This window comes from Myodes glareolus, chromosome 19 (genome assembly GCF_982192425.1).
Source record: "Myodes glareolus chromosome 19, mMyoGla1.1, whole genome shotgun sequence".
NCBI classification, from domain to species: domain Eukaryota; kingdom Metazoa; phylum Chordata; class Mammalia; order Rodentia; family Cricetidae; genus Myodes; species Myodes glareolus.
The window spans coordinates 28,605,328-28,617,779 of record NC_142044.1 but is presented as its reverse complement, the minus strand read 5'-3'; the positions used below and the strand labels follow the sequence as shown (position 1 = coordinate 28,617,779).

Below are 12,452 nucleotides of genomic sequence, written 5' to 3'. Positions count from 1 at the left end.
CTTCTTTCTATAAGATGAAGGAACAAGAAGAGGCCTTATTTGGATTCCTAGACCATCATGGTTGCTAGAAGTTGGGGGGGGTACAACATGAACTTTGACAGCGGTAGTGCCAACCTTCTCTCCTTTTATACAACATATCATATGCAGGGGCATCAATGATGATGATGATGACAGCATGAACAGTCAGGAAGAAGAAACACTGGAGAAATAATTAGAGTATTGCTTATGAGCTCATGCCTGTGCCCCTAGGGCGTGGCAAGGCTTCTTAGTCCTGTCTTTTACTAAACAGACATTGCCAGCTGATAACAGCGTCTTCTCCAGTTAAGTTAGCTGCACTTTGAGTCCTGCATTCCAGACATTCTCAACCAATCCATACTCGAGAGTTTACAAGATAAAAGTAATTCATCAAACATGTTTGATTGACACAAACATTATTTTGAGGCCTTGACCAGTTGGGATTTAATTATTCCTTGTGGGTCATTTTTATATTTTCTTTTGAGAAAAAATATGTCCAGATCTTCCGACCAGTGTAATTTGCTTATTAGATTTTATTGTTATTGACTCACCTGGGTTCTTAATGTATTATAGATAATCTTTGTTAGTACATAGTTTCAAATTTTTTCTTTCAGATAAATGGTTGTCTTTTTCACTCTTTTGTTCCTTTGCCAGTTTTTTAGTTTGACGTTATCTCATTTGTTTGGTTTTGCTTTTTGTTGTGTAATAGGCCACTGAAAGCATGACGTTATGTCATTTCTAACAATATGGAGGGACTTGGAAGATGTTATGCTAAATGAAGTCAGATTCAGAAAAACCAAGACTTCACAGTTTCCTTCTAGAATGGTTGACCTTTTGCAGCAGACAGTAGAATGGGGTGGTTACTGGAGCTGGGGAGAAGATTGGGACGGAGGAGTGGGATCAGTTGGTCAGCAAGTATCTTGCTATGTAGACAGGACATGCTCGGTAGTTGTGCGGCACCCTGGGAGGAAGAGAACAAGACACATTTAGTCTGTTTTGATTGCAGTCACTGTAAATAGGTGGCGCACTGAAGGTGGCATGCTGGTTGCCTCACATTGCTTGCTATGCAGCATGTACCTACATAAATCAAAGCCCCACGCTAAGCCTCATGAAATGCATATTATATATCAGTAAAAATCAAAGCCGTGAAAATAAATGAAAGAAGAACAACAACCTGTCACACAGCAGATTTCACTGAAGGACCAGTAGGGTTCTGATGTGGTGTGAAGGTGTCCACCCATGCATTGCGGATACTTCATCTCTCCAGAGCTAGGACCCGTGGTGGCACCCTGAGTCTGGTCAGGTAGGAGGGAACCAGCCACACCTGCTCTGGTAGTTCAGTCTGCCTGCACCTGGCTAAGATGGCCACTCCTTCACCCCTTTCAGTGTAGGAGCTCTAAGGATAATCCAGTGGGTCCAGCTGCTGCCTGCCTCCCTGACTTTGTAGGACTTGTTGGAGCCACTGATGAAGGAAAGTTTCCCCAGAACCACTTCCAGTAAAGGGGACTAGTGGGGTGTCTGGTCAGAGACTTCCTAAATGTGGAAGTCCAGAGGAGCAGAAAGGAAACTGATCTCCCAGATAAATGGGGTGGCCAGCTGCCACCCTCTGCCATGTACATCCCCTGCAGATTCTCCATCAAGGTCTCCTCCTGGCTTTTAACAAAAGGGAGTCTCTTATTGTCTTGACGACACTGGCACCTGAGCTTGGAAGTTCGGGCCTCATCTGTACGCGGATGTATATGAAGCAGTGACATTTCCATGCCCCCATGATCTTCTCAGGAGAAATTCTCAAGAGAGAACACCATATGGGGATGGCGACATAAATGTGGACATTGTCCACCTCTTTAGCTCAGAGTCGTGACAAGTCTTCCTTCACCTCCATGTCTGAGAAGTGGCCTGTGTCCTGCCTGGAGGTCTGGTACTGAGCGGACCTAGACAGGATGCACTGGGCCTTGTACTGATCACTGCGGCCATACAGTTTAGAAGGATGGCCCTTCTGTGCCTCTACTCAACTCCTCCAGCTCCACCTTGGCTGAAGGATAATAGAGGATAAGAAAAGAGTACTGAAGAGACACATGGACAAGACAGTGGGCATAAGGGTCGCCTTGACACTGACCAGCATTGCTCTCAATCATAGCCTAGTACTGTAGACTGAAGGACCCTGGGGGATCTCCATGGGGAACTCTGTCAAAATCTCTCCTTCTGAGCCTGAAGACCACAGAGGGGAGGGAGAAGATGTGATCACAGAGCCAAAGGTGGGAGGGAAGAGAAAAAGTGGAGGAAGAGACATTGGGATGAGTGGAGTAGTGAGAGGGAAGGGGAGGTGTAGTCAGGGCTATGGAAAGGGAGCCCAAATGGACGAAGAGCAAAGGAGGGAAGGAGAAGAGGGCTCAGTGAGGCACCCGGAGTGTACAAGACAGGAAGGAAAGTGGAGGGCAGGACTGTTGCTGCCCAGATACATCAGGCCTCTGTCATACAGACTGACTGCTGAAATTGAGTTCCTTCAAAGACATTTTCAAATTTTCAAGAAGCTAAAAAAAAAATGTCTCCCCTCCTCAAGGTTAGAAGGGCTTCCTAGATGATTTCCATTTCATAAATTACTGGTCTTTCTCCAGTTTCAGAAAGTAGATTCCATTAACACTGGTGAGGAAGGATGTGCACAACCAGTTTGTAGTGGTTGGCTGCCCCCTGCTGGCAGAGTCCAGGTTCTGCATGCTGTGATCTGATAAGAACTAGGTTGAAACTGCGTGGTGTGAGATAGAGCTGCAGTACTCCTCGCCCAGGCTATTCAGGATATCAGCCTCTCATAAACTTTGAACTTAGATTTTTATTGACAAAATGTGGAATTTCACTTGGACCTCAAGTGCATCAGATCCACATGAAGCTTCTCATCTTCTCGGACCTGAGGCCACCCCACAGCTTCCTTACGTTGGTTTTCAGTATTTCCCTAGCAACAAGGTTCTCAGTGTGGTCCTCTTACTCTTACCCATCACCCTGCAGGGGGATTCTCTTTCAGGAGCCGCTTGTCAACTCCTCAGCCCTCTGGTATTGCCAGTCAGGACATCAGTCATTGACCACAGCCCTTGTTGAGCTGACTTCTGTCCACAGATGTAGATATAGATGCCTCCACTGTCCATAGTTAGTATGTGCAAGTGTGCCCTGTGAATGCCCAAATGGAAGATAAAACCAAACTACTTATACTTTATTTTTCTATCTATACTGCACGCCAATGATAATGTTTAATTTACAAAGTAAGCACAGTAAAAGATTAATGGCCATCACCAACATAAAGTAGAACACTTACAGTAATAAATTGTAATGAAATAATTTAGTATCCATCCATGGCTGATTTCTGGAGTTGGCAGTTAGTAATTTTAGACTAGGCTAACAATGAATGACTAAAACCACAAAAAGTAACCACAGATAAAGGGAAGAAAGGGAAGCGCTTATATGTAGATACCGTGTGTGTGTGTGTGTGTGTGTGTGTGTGTGTGTGTGTGTGTGTTTTCACATGTGGCACAAGGAGACTAAAGCAAGAACCTGACACATACTAGGCAGGTGTTCTATCAATACACTGTGTGTGTGTGTGTGTGTGTGCGCGCGCGCACGTGCGTGTGTGCACGCATGCGTGCATGTGTGTGTGTGTATTACTAGGGATTGAAACAAGAAATTGATATATGCTAGGTGAGTATTCTACCAATCCAATAACCTATATGTGTGTGTATATGTGCCGGTACCTGTGTATTGCATTTATGTGCTCATGTTTGTGTGAAGAACTGTGTGTGTGTGTGTGTGTGTGTGTGTCTGTGTGTGTCTGTGTGTTCTGTTTCTTTGATGCCAGCAACAAGAAATTACTGAAGTCACTTTGATGTGTTATTTAAGCGACTGTGGGTTACTTGGGCACTGAGCCCTGAGGTCATCACTGGGTACAGACAGAAACTGGTACATTCTCTGCTGTCCAGGGGTGGAGTTTGACAGTCCAAGCAACCCAGATCACATGGTCATCCAACTCTGAAAGTTAGACACACTTGGCAGATTCCCATTCTACACTGAATTTTCTATCACTCTGTCTCCCAAATTGCCACTATCTTGGTGGATTGTAATGATACCATTTCTCTCTGTAACTCAGTTTCTGAGCATCAGTGATCTAATTGGGCCCTATGCTGAGGCTTCACAGAGCAGCAATTGAGGATTGGGAGGGCTGTGTTTCTTTTTGGATGATTGATGACCAATTCTTGGTGTTGGAGGGCAAGTCCTACTTTTATGTTATCAGGAACTGGGAGCAGAGGTCAGACCCCATGAGCCGCAGCAGCACTCTGCCACATGTAACCCTCACAGGCCCTGTACAATGCCAGCGAAAGATACTTTAGCTTCAGTCTGTGCAGATGGGGACCCATGCAGTGTGACACAGTCACAGGCATGACTATAACAAAGCAAGCAAAGAAGGAATGAGCCTTGGGGTCTGCTTGTACTTGAATGAGGCGATCGTTCGAGGCATTGAGTCACTGGGAATACCCACACGCGTCTTGTGGAGTCATCCCCAGGCTTGCATGCACACCCGATGAGAGATAGAGGAAGAGGGTGACCACCTGAGGAAAGGCTTCTACTTCTGTCGCATGAGTTCACCTCTGGAACACCAAATTTCTCTTTGTGCACCCACCCAGCCTCGGAATACACTTCCTTGCTCAATCCCAACTAAAGGCAAATCTCGCGGAGCTGGATTGGTGTTTTGTGCTGTGGGGCCAAGCATTTAACCTTTTACACCATGCAGAGGGAGAAGGGTCATATTGGCCTTGAGTGTTACTTTAAGGATGATGAACTGACAAGTGTGTAATAGCAGGAGGCAGGCACTGACCGAATGTAGTGAGGGGTGATGGTGTTGCCATCATCAATATCACTACCATCAACACCCCCATTATCCCCTGAGAAGAGAATTTGGGGCACAAAGTGGGTAGATTTTTGGAGTTGGTCATTTCAAATAAAAGGCCTAACACACTCAAGGGTCTGGTGATTGTGGTTAAATTTCTAGACAGGGTTGGAGATGGAGATACAGCTTGGCAGATCATCAGGTATATTGATCAGAAACTATGTTCCAAGACACCAAAAATCAACAAAAGCCAAGTAGCTGATTCCCTCAAGTAGCTGATTAACTAACAATGTGCACCTTGTGTGACCTCTTCAGCCTTGTTCATCACCTTATCCACCTCCAGGGGTGATGTGGGAAATAAATGTGGTAACCTATAAAGCGTGTGATACTGCCCAGTGTACTCGCTGACATTTTTTGCCATGACCTGCTGGACCAGCCAGGACTAAAGCTCCTTTCTTCTTTCCTCCTTCCCTCTAGGTTCCTGATTGTCCTGGGATGCTTGATTCTGGCTGTGCTCACCACCTTCAAGGAGTACGAGACTGTGTCTGGAGACTGGCTTTTGCTGCTGGTGAGCTCCGGGCCATTGTCATTGTCCTCAGGGGTGGAAGCTATAAGTCACTTTCAGCTGTAGGGAGTTAACATCTGGAAACTAGTATCCTGCTATCTCTAGCCAAGTTTAGGTCCAAGCAAAAACAATGGTTCCCTTGCTTGGCCAGGTGTAAAGTAGATGTAGCCTTCCTCATGATAATTCACCGTTCTGGACAGAAACAAGGGGCGGACATACAAGTCCAAGCCAAAACCATCATGTATCAAATGATAAGATTTTTGGCCCTCCAAAAGTTCACCTAAAGTCATACTCCACCCTAAACCCTGAGCCCCCTTCGATTTCTCAAAACGTAAACACTAAGAACAATACTAAGACACTCTCGAGGCGATGACTGACCCAAAAGCAGAGGTGAGCATCATTGGCCGGCTTGTCATGCCAGTGTCTGAGCATCCTGGAGAAGATTGGCAGATTGTGTTTGACCTTACCCCTTCGGGATTTTTAATAAATTCAAGGGACTTTCAAAATAATTGGTTGGGGTGGAATCTTTGGAAAAGAAACAGACACGGGTTAGTTTGGCATGGATAGTTAACATGCCAAGATGAAGACTGGACGGAGGTGGTCTACCTGTCTTCCCTTCTCTGGCCCTGGCACACTCACCTCCAGAGTAGCAGCAGCAGAAACCCAGTACCTCTGATCTCAGAAGTCCTGACACTGGGTACTGGGTAACCTCACTCCGTATGCTCTTTCGTGCAGGAGACATTTGCTATTTTCATTTTTGGAGCTGAGTTTGCTTTGAGGATCTGGGCCGCCGGATGTTGCTGTCGATACAAAGGCTGGCGCGGACGGCTGAAGTTTGCCAGGAAGCCCCTGTGCATGTTGGGTAAGCCTTGACAATGGAGTCCGGTGGTGGCCTTAGTCTCTTTCTTACACTCTTTCTATAAGGAAGTTGTATGAATGCAGATGGTGTTGAAACTCCATCTCCTGGGACTGTTCCTTGAAATGTAATAAGGAGAGTGGATCTCAGTGGTTGGGGGCTGAGGTTACTAGCATTTGGGTTGTAAGGAAGCCACAGAGCACCAGGTAGTTTGTGTTCTCAGTACCTAGACTAGTAGCACACTCAGTCACTCTCTATAGCTCTAATCACCAGTGTCTTCCAGGCCATCAGGGATAGGAAGTACCACACCATTGATAATTGAGGTTGTCCTTCTCTCCAACTACACTTTACCTGTTTTATAGAACTAGACACTAAAGTTCACAAAACTGAGTCCTTCCAGTCTCATAATTGGTGAGCCGCAGATTCCACCAGTCTTAGTTGCCATTCTATCGCTGTGATGAAATGCTATGACCAAGGTGACTTGTTAAAGAAAGCATTTAACTGGGGTTGGCTTATGATTTCCAATGGTTAGTCCATAACCATCATGATGGGGAGCACAGTGATCTACATGGTGCTGGAGCAGTAGCTAAGAGCTTATGTCCTGATATGCAGACAGCTGTCAAAGAAAGAGAGAGAGAGAGAGAGAGAGAGAGAGAGAGAGAGAGAGAGAGAGAGAGAGAGAGCGCAACTGGGCCTTATGTGGCCTTTCCCCAGTGGCACACCCCCTCCAACAAGGCCACACCTTCTTCTGACCATACTTCCTAACCCTTCCCAAACAGTTCCTCTAACGGGGGCCAAGCAATCAAATATATGAGAGTGTGGGGTCCATTCTCATTCAAACCACCACACCACCCCAATATAACAGTTTTGGAGGCATCCTGTTCCCCTTCACTAATCACTCAAAATATCACAGCCAAGTTCCCATCTCGTGTCCTGCACACTCAGAAAAAAACACCTTAAAACGGTCTCTAAAAATCTGGCTTTTCTTCTTTATCCCAAACAACCCCCAATTCCCTCTTCTCCACAACTCAACTGCCAAGTGCCACACAAGGGACTTTGAGAAACTGTACCTCTGAGTCTAGAACCAGAGCTGAAGTCTAATGGGGGTCTTTGCTTAACTCCTGGGATGTCATTTGTGCTTGGAGTTTCTGTCTCTCATCATTCACAACAGAATCCATTTCTGGTGGTTGGTGTCAAATTCAGCACAACTGCTTAGGTCAGTCCCTGCTTGACACATGTTCATCTGCCCCTACACAGTGAGTGCTTGGGATGGTGTCTTTCCTCCTCATGACCCCCTCCCTGTTTTCTACCACGGTCTGTCCTCTTTCCCAGACATCTTCGTGCTGATTGCCTCTGTGCCCGTGGTTGCCGTGGGAAACCAGGGCAATGTCCTGGCCACCTCCCTGCGAAGCCTGCGCTTCCTGCAGATCCTGCGCATGCTGCGGATGGACAGGAGGGGCGGCACCTGGAAGCTCCTGGGCTCAGCTATCTGTGCCCACAGCAAAGTAAGTGTGATGGAGAAGCTACGATGCGACGCAGGCTTCTTTCCTACCTGTACCGTTCTATGTTACCTCTTCCTATAGTATCCCTGAGGGTAGGCGTGCTTCCAACACTGACCATGGTAATGAGAACAACAAGGAGAAAGATGAGGAAGTGGGAGGAGAAGTTTATGTGGGTGTGCTCCAGAGAAGATGTGAACCACAGGCAGACCTGGGTTTAGGTCTCAAATCCATGATATGCAAATAACTGGCTAAATCACTCACCCCTTACTGACCTTCCGTTTCCTCATTTCTGAAGTGGGGATAACCATTGAGGATTCAATAGCTCAGAGGTAATGCCTATACCTCCCCGTGGTTGAAAGGGTAGAGAGTTCACACAAGGTAACATGGACAGGAGGGGAAGGTTTGGGAGTTGCACAGACTAATTTCGATCTGAACTCTGTGTCACTTTGGGGTCTTTTAAAATTCATTCTTTGCACTCTGGGCCAAGTTCTGTGCTTGACTCCTCTGACACTCAGGAATACAGAGATGGAAGCCCGTGTAGCTAGGGTGAGACTTTTCAAGTTGATCCTATAGTTAGGACAGACCAAACATTGCTTCCAGGACACATATGCGGCAGGGTCTCTACCAATCTAATGCATAATGCTGGTTCCTGCTTCTAGCATCAGGTATGCTAACTAGGTCTCACGTATCAGGAAACTGAGCCTGAGTCACCAAGTCAGGAAAGGAAGGCCTCACAGATCCTACAGAGAGCATTTTTAAAAACAGGAAAGGATTTGCTCCCTTGCTTCCAAACACTGACTGGACATGGGTCCCTTGATCCCAAGGCTAACTGCTAGGATCCTTGGCATGTGAGGGAACAGGCTCTGCCACAGAGCTGCAGGCAAAAATTAGATAAAGTCAGAGTTCCCTTGAAGAGCCCACGTTAGCTGCCAGTGTCAACCAGTAGACCGTGTCTTAATAACCCTGCACAGCTGGTGGATCTGCGTGCTGCACGTGATCAAGCAGCGGTTTCTAAAGAATCCACCAATGAGTCTTCCGGCTTGCAGGGGCCTGGGAGGCAAAGGTTCCTTGCCGTAGCCTGCAAAGCAGGAGACAGGTGTTCAGCCAGCCCCTAGGGAAGGAACACGCAACTCTCTTTCCGCTCTCCTATCTCCTTCAGGGCAGACGCTCAGAGGAGACCCTCCTGCGTTGCGTGTGTGAACTTACAGGAGTGCAGTGTGTGTAGAATGCTGCGGGGAAGACAAGGCTGGGAGCCGAGAAACCTAACAGCATTAGAGAAGCAGACGGATTAAAAATCACTGAAGCTATGAGGGAACACCACTGAACTCTCCCTGTTACCCCGACACTGATCTTACACAACACCCGAGAGAAACAGAGAGGAAGGAAAGATGCATTTTGATGTACTGTGTCAGAGTTTCAGTACGCCATTGTGGGGAAGGTCGGACAGAGCCCCTGAGGCTGTGGCAGCAGGGCTGTGTGATAAAGGCTGTTCACATCACAGCAGGATGTGGAGGTTAAGACTCTGGAATCTGAGACCAAGGAAGACTTTCAAAGTCTCACCCTGAGTGACCTATTTCTACCAGCTAAGTCCCACCTCCCAAAGTTTCCATACCTTCCCAAATTACCACCACCAGCCAGGAGGGAGGTGTCCCAGACCTGAACCTATGGAGGGTAGTTCCCATTCAGATCACAGCACTCTCTGTAATGCAATAAAACTATCCTGGAAAATACCATAGTGTAGGTTACAGGTAAATGTAGCTGAGTAGGGACTCTTCATTGGGCCCTTGGGACAAGGGTAGTATGGTCAGCCGGGACTATGTGAGCCAAGGTGATAAGAGAGGCAACCCAGTCAGTGAGACTCTATGACCTAAGGCGGCAGGTTAACAATGGACCGCCATAGGAAGGACAGCTCTGCCAACATAGCTCTCTGAGAGGCTTCAGGAGGAACACAAACGGCTCACCCATAGGCATTCCCTTTCCTCGCCCACTCTACCATGCTAGTCTTGATGGGAGAGCATCAGAGCACTTAAAGCATCAGAGACCCCCCCAGGAATCATTTCCATCCATCCAGGGCTTTTGAAATTCCAGTGATTGGCTTGTCTTTGCCCTCTCTATTCTCCTTGAGTTAGTGTGTCCTTTTAATCACTTGTCTTGTTTACATCTTACTGTGTGACAGCACCCATGAAATCACACATCTCATATGTCTCTTATGTGTTACTTTTCATATATTCTAATATGTAAGATCACTCAATATATAAGTGTTTTTTTTTTTCTGAATTCCACCATTGGTATCCAGGATAACTTCAGGCCCCTTTGGTCTAGTTTTTTTTTTTTTAATTTTGAAAATTAGGATATTGTACATAGATAATAGAGTATAGTTTTCCCTTGAATCATACAGTGAAGCATTGGCAGGAATATGTCCCTGTCTATGGCATTGTCTTCTGGACCACATTAGCTGCCCTTGGCTGCTAATTTATACATGGAGGTGAGCTTTTGTCCTGCTCATCGCAATTCTGTAACACATAAAGACCGCCGAGCAACTCTGAGCTTGTCTATGACAATAACCAGTTTCTCCTGGTTACTTAACTTCCCATGAAGCCTTCTGAGTTGTGACATCAGGTCACCTACCATGGAATCTCCCTCTCCCCCCAGGGCCTGCAACAGTCTAGTCGCTGATGAAAATGTTTGTAGTCTTGATCCTGTTTCCCACTGCTGAGAGATGAGACTCAGAGAAGAAAGCTGGTAAACACGCAGTCCTATTCCAGACTGCCTAGCTCAGGCTACCACCTGAGGGCTTCCGACTGATTCCCTCTGTTGTTCGCTGTTCCAGGAACTCATCACTGCCTGGTACATCGGCTTCCTGACACTCATCCTTTCTTCATTTCTTGTCTACCTGGTGGAGAAGGATGTGCCAGAGGTGGACGCCCAAGGAGAGGAGATGAAAGAGGAGTTTGAGACCTATGCAGATGCCCTGTGGTGGGGCCTGGTGAGTCACTTTCGTTGAAAGGTAGCTCTGGGGAGGTTACGTGGAAACTTGACTGCTAGATGCATAGCGAAGTGAAAGGCAGAGCATGGGCAAACTTAGTCGGCTTCATTTGTCATCCAAATCTACAGAGAGGAGACAGGAAACGTCTACTGATGATGAAGGTACCTAGAGCAGTTTTCTGTAGAGCTTAAAGAAACGAGAGCTCAGAAGAGTCTATTTGCATGGTTTCCTGGGACCTGGCCTTGTTAGTCATAGGCAGTCATCAGTCAAGCCATAGGACACAAAGAGGTATAGTATTAGAGACGTGCATTACACATAGACCTGAAGACACATATAGAAGGAAACTGTGTCTTGATACATACATAATTACACACTGAAATCTACTACTCGGGATAGACACATGGACAGAGAGCCATGTACACATGATGACATATACAAATACACTCACAAACACAACTCATAACATGGCTGTGCTTAAATCCATACATTCACAAATACGGTCCTTCCCTGGTGTAACGGGAAATTGATTTCAATTTCTTCCACGTCTCTGAAAATGGCAAAATATATAGATACTCATCCCTTCCAGAAAACATTGTTAACATTTGCATACCAACCACACACATCCTTCTATGTGTTTGAATCGTCTGTAAATTACTTTTAGTGCCTAATGACATGTAAATACTGTGTAAATGGTTGATGGGCTGCAGTTCTTATTTGCATTATTTTTATTATGCTATCATTTGTTTTTTATTCAGATATTTTGAAGCATAGTTGGTTAAATCCAAAGATGTAGAACCCAAGGTGATAGAGAAGCAACTGTACACACACACAGACACACACACAGACACACGCACGCACGCACACACACACACGCACACACACACACAGACACACACGCACACACACACAGACACACACACGCACACAGACACAGACACACATGCATGCACACAGACACACACACACACACACGCACACACACACAGACACACACGCGCACACACACGCACACACACACACGCACACGCACACACACAGAGACACACACACGCACATACACACAGACACATGCACACACACGCACAGACACACACACAGACACACACACGCATGCACACACACACCACGCACGCACACACACACGCGCATGCGCACACACACACACACACACACATACACACAAGATACAGACAGGGAGAAGAGAAGGAGAGAGCACATAGGCTGTTGCAGAGCTCTGTGTACTGTCACTGATGTCCCCTACCTGGGGACACCCAGTTTGAACTCTTCTCCTTTTCAGATCACACTGGCCACCATCGGCTACGGAGACAAGACACCTAAAACCTGGGAAGGACGTCTGATTGCTGCCACCTTTTCCTTAATTGGCGTCTCCTTTTTTGCCCTTCCAGCAGTAAGTTCTCTTCGTGTGCGACAGGAAGTTCCCTTTACTGCCTAGACCCAGCTCAAATCCCCGGCCTCAGATTTCACCCTTTTGTATCCTTGGCTCCACATCCTATCATTTCATCAGCTGTTACCTCAGGCATGGATTGTCTCACTCCTCCCCCATGGTGGCTTGCGTTGCTACCTTGCTCCGGGAGTGGTGCTTTCAAATGCCCCCTTGTTTTCTAAGGGCCGGAACCAGTAGTACTATCTCCAGTCTGAGT

General features: G+C 46.6%; 1 protein-coding gene and 1 pseudogene across 2 annotated transcripts in view; one reads left to right on the top strand and one right to left on the bottom strand.

The window, feature by feature from the left end:
- The window catches only part of Kcnq3 (potassium voltage-gated channel subfamily Q member 3), a 300,325-nt gene that overhangs the window by 248,872 nt on the left and 39,001 nt on the right, over positions 1 to 12,452 (top strand). For both annotated transcript variants that reach the window (XM_048457080.3, XM_085678922.2), the window contains exons 2-6: positions 5,360 to 5,450; positions 6,183 to 6,309; positions 7,636 to 7,808; positions 10,636 to 10,791; positions 12,089 to 12,199. In XM_048457080.3, coding sequence (XP_048313037.3) covers positions 5,360 to 5,450; positions 6,183 to 6,309; positions 7,636 to 7,808; positions 10,636 to 10,791; positions 12,089 to 12,199 — 658 coding nt within the window. The remainder of the gene's footprint in view (positions 1 to 5,359; positions 5,451 to 6,182; positions 6,310 to 7,635; positions 7,809 to 10,635; positions 10,792 to 12,088; positions 12,200 to 12,452) is intronic.
- Positions 22 to 136, bottom strand: LOC125415290 (U6atac minor spliceosomal RNA; annotated as a pseudogene).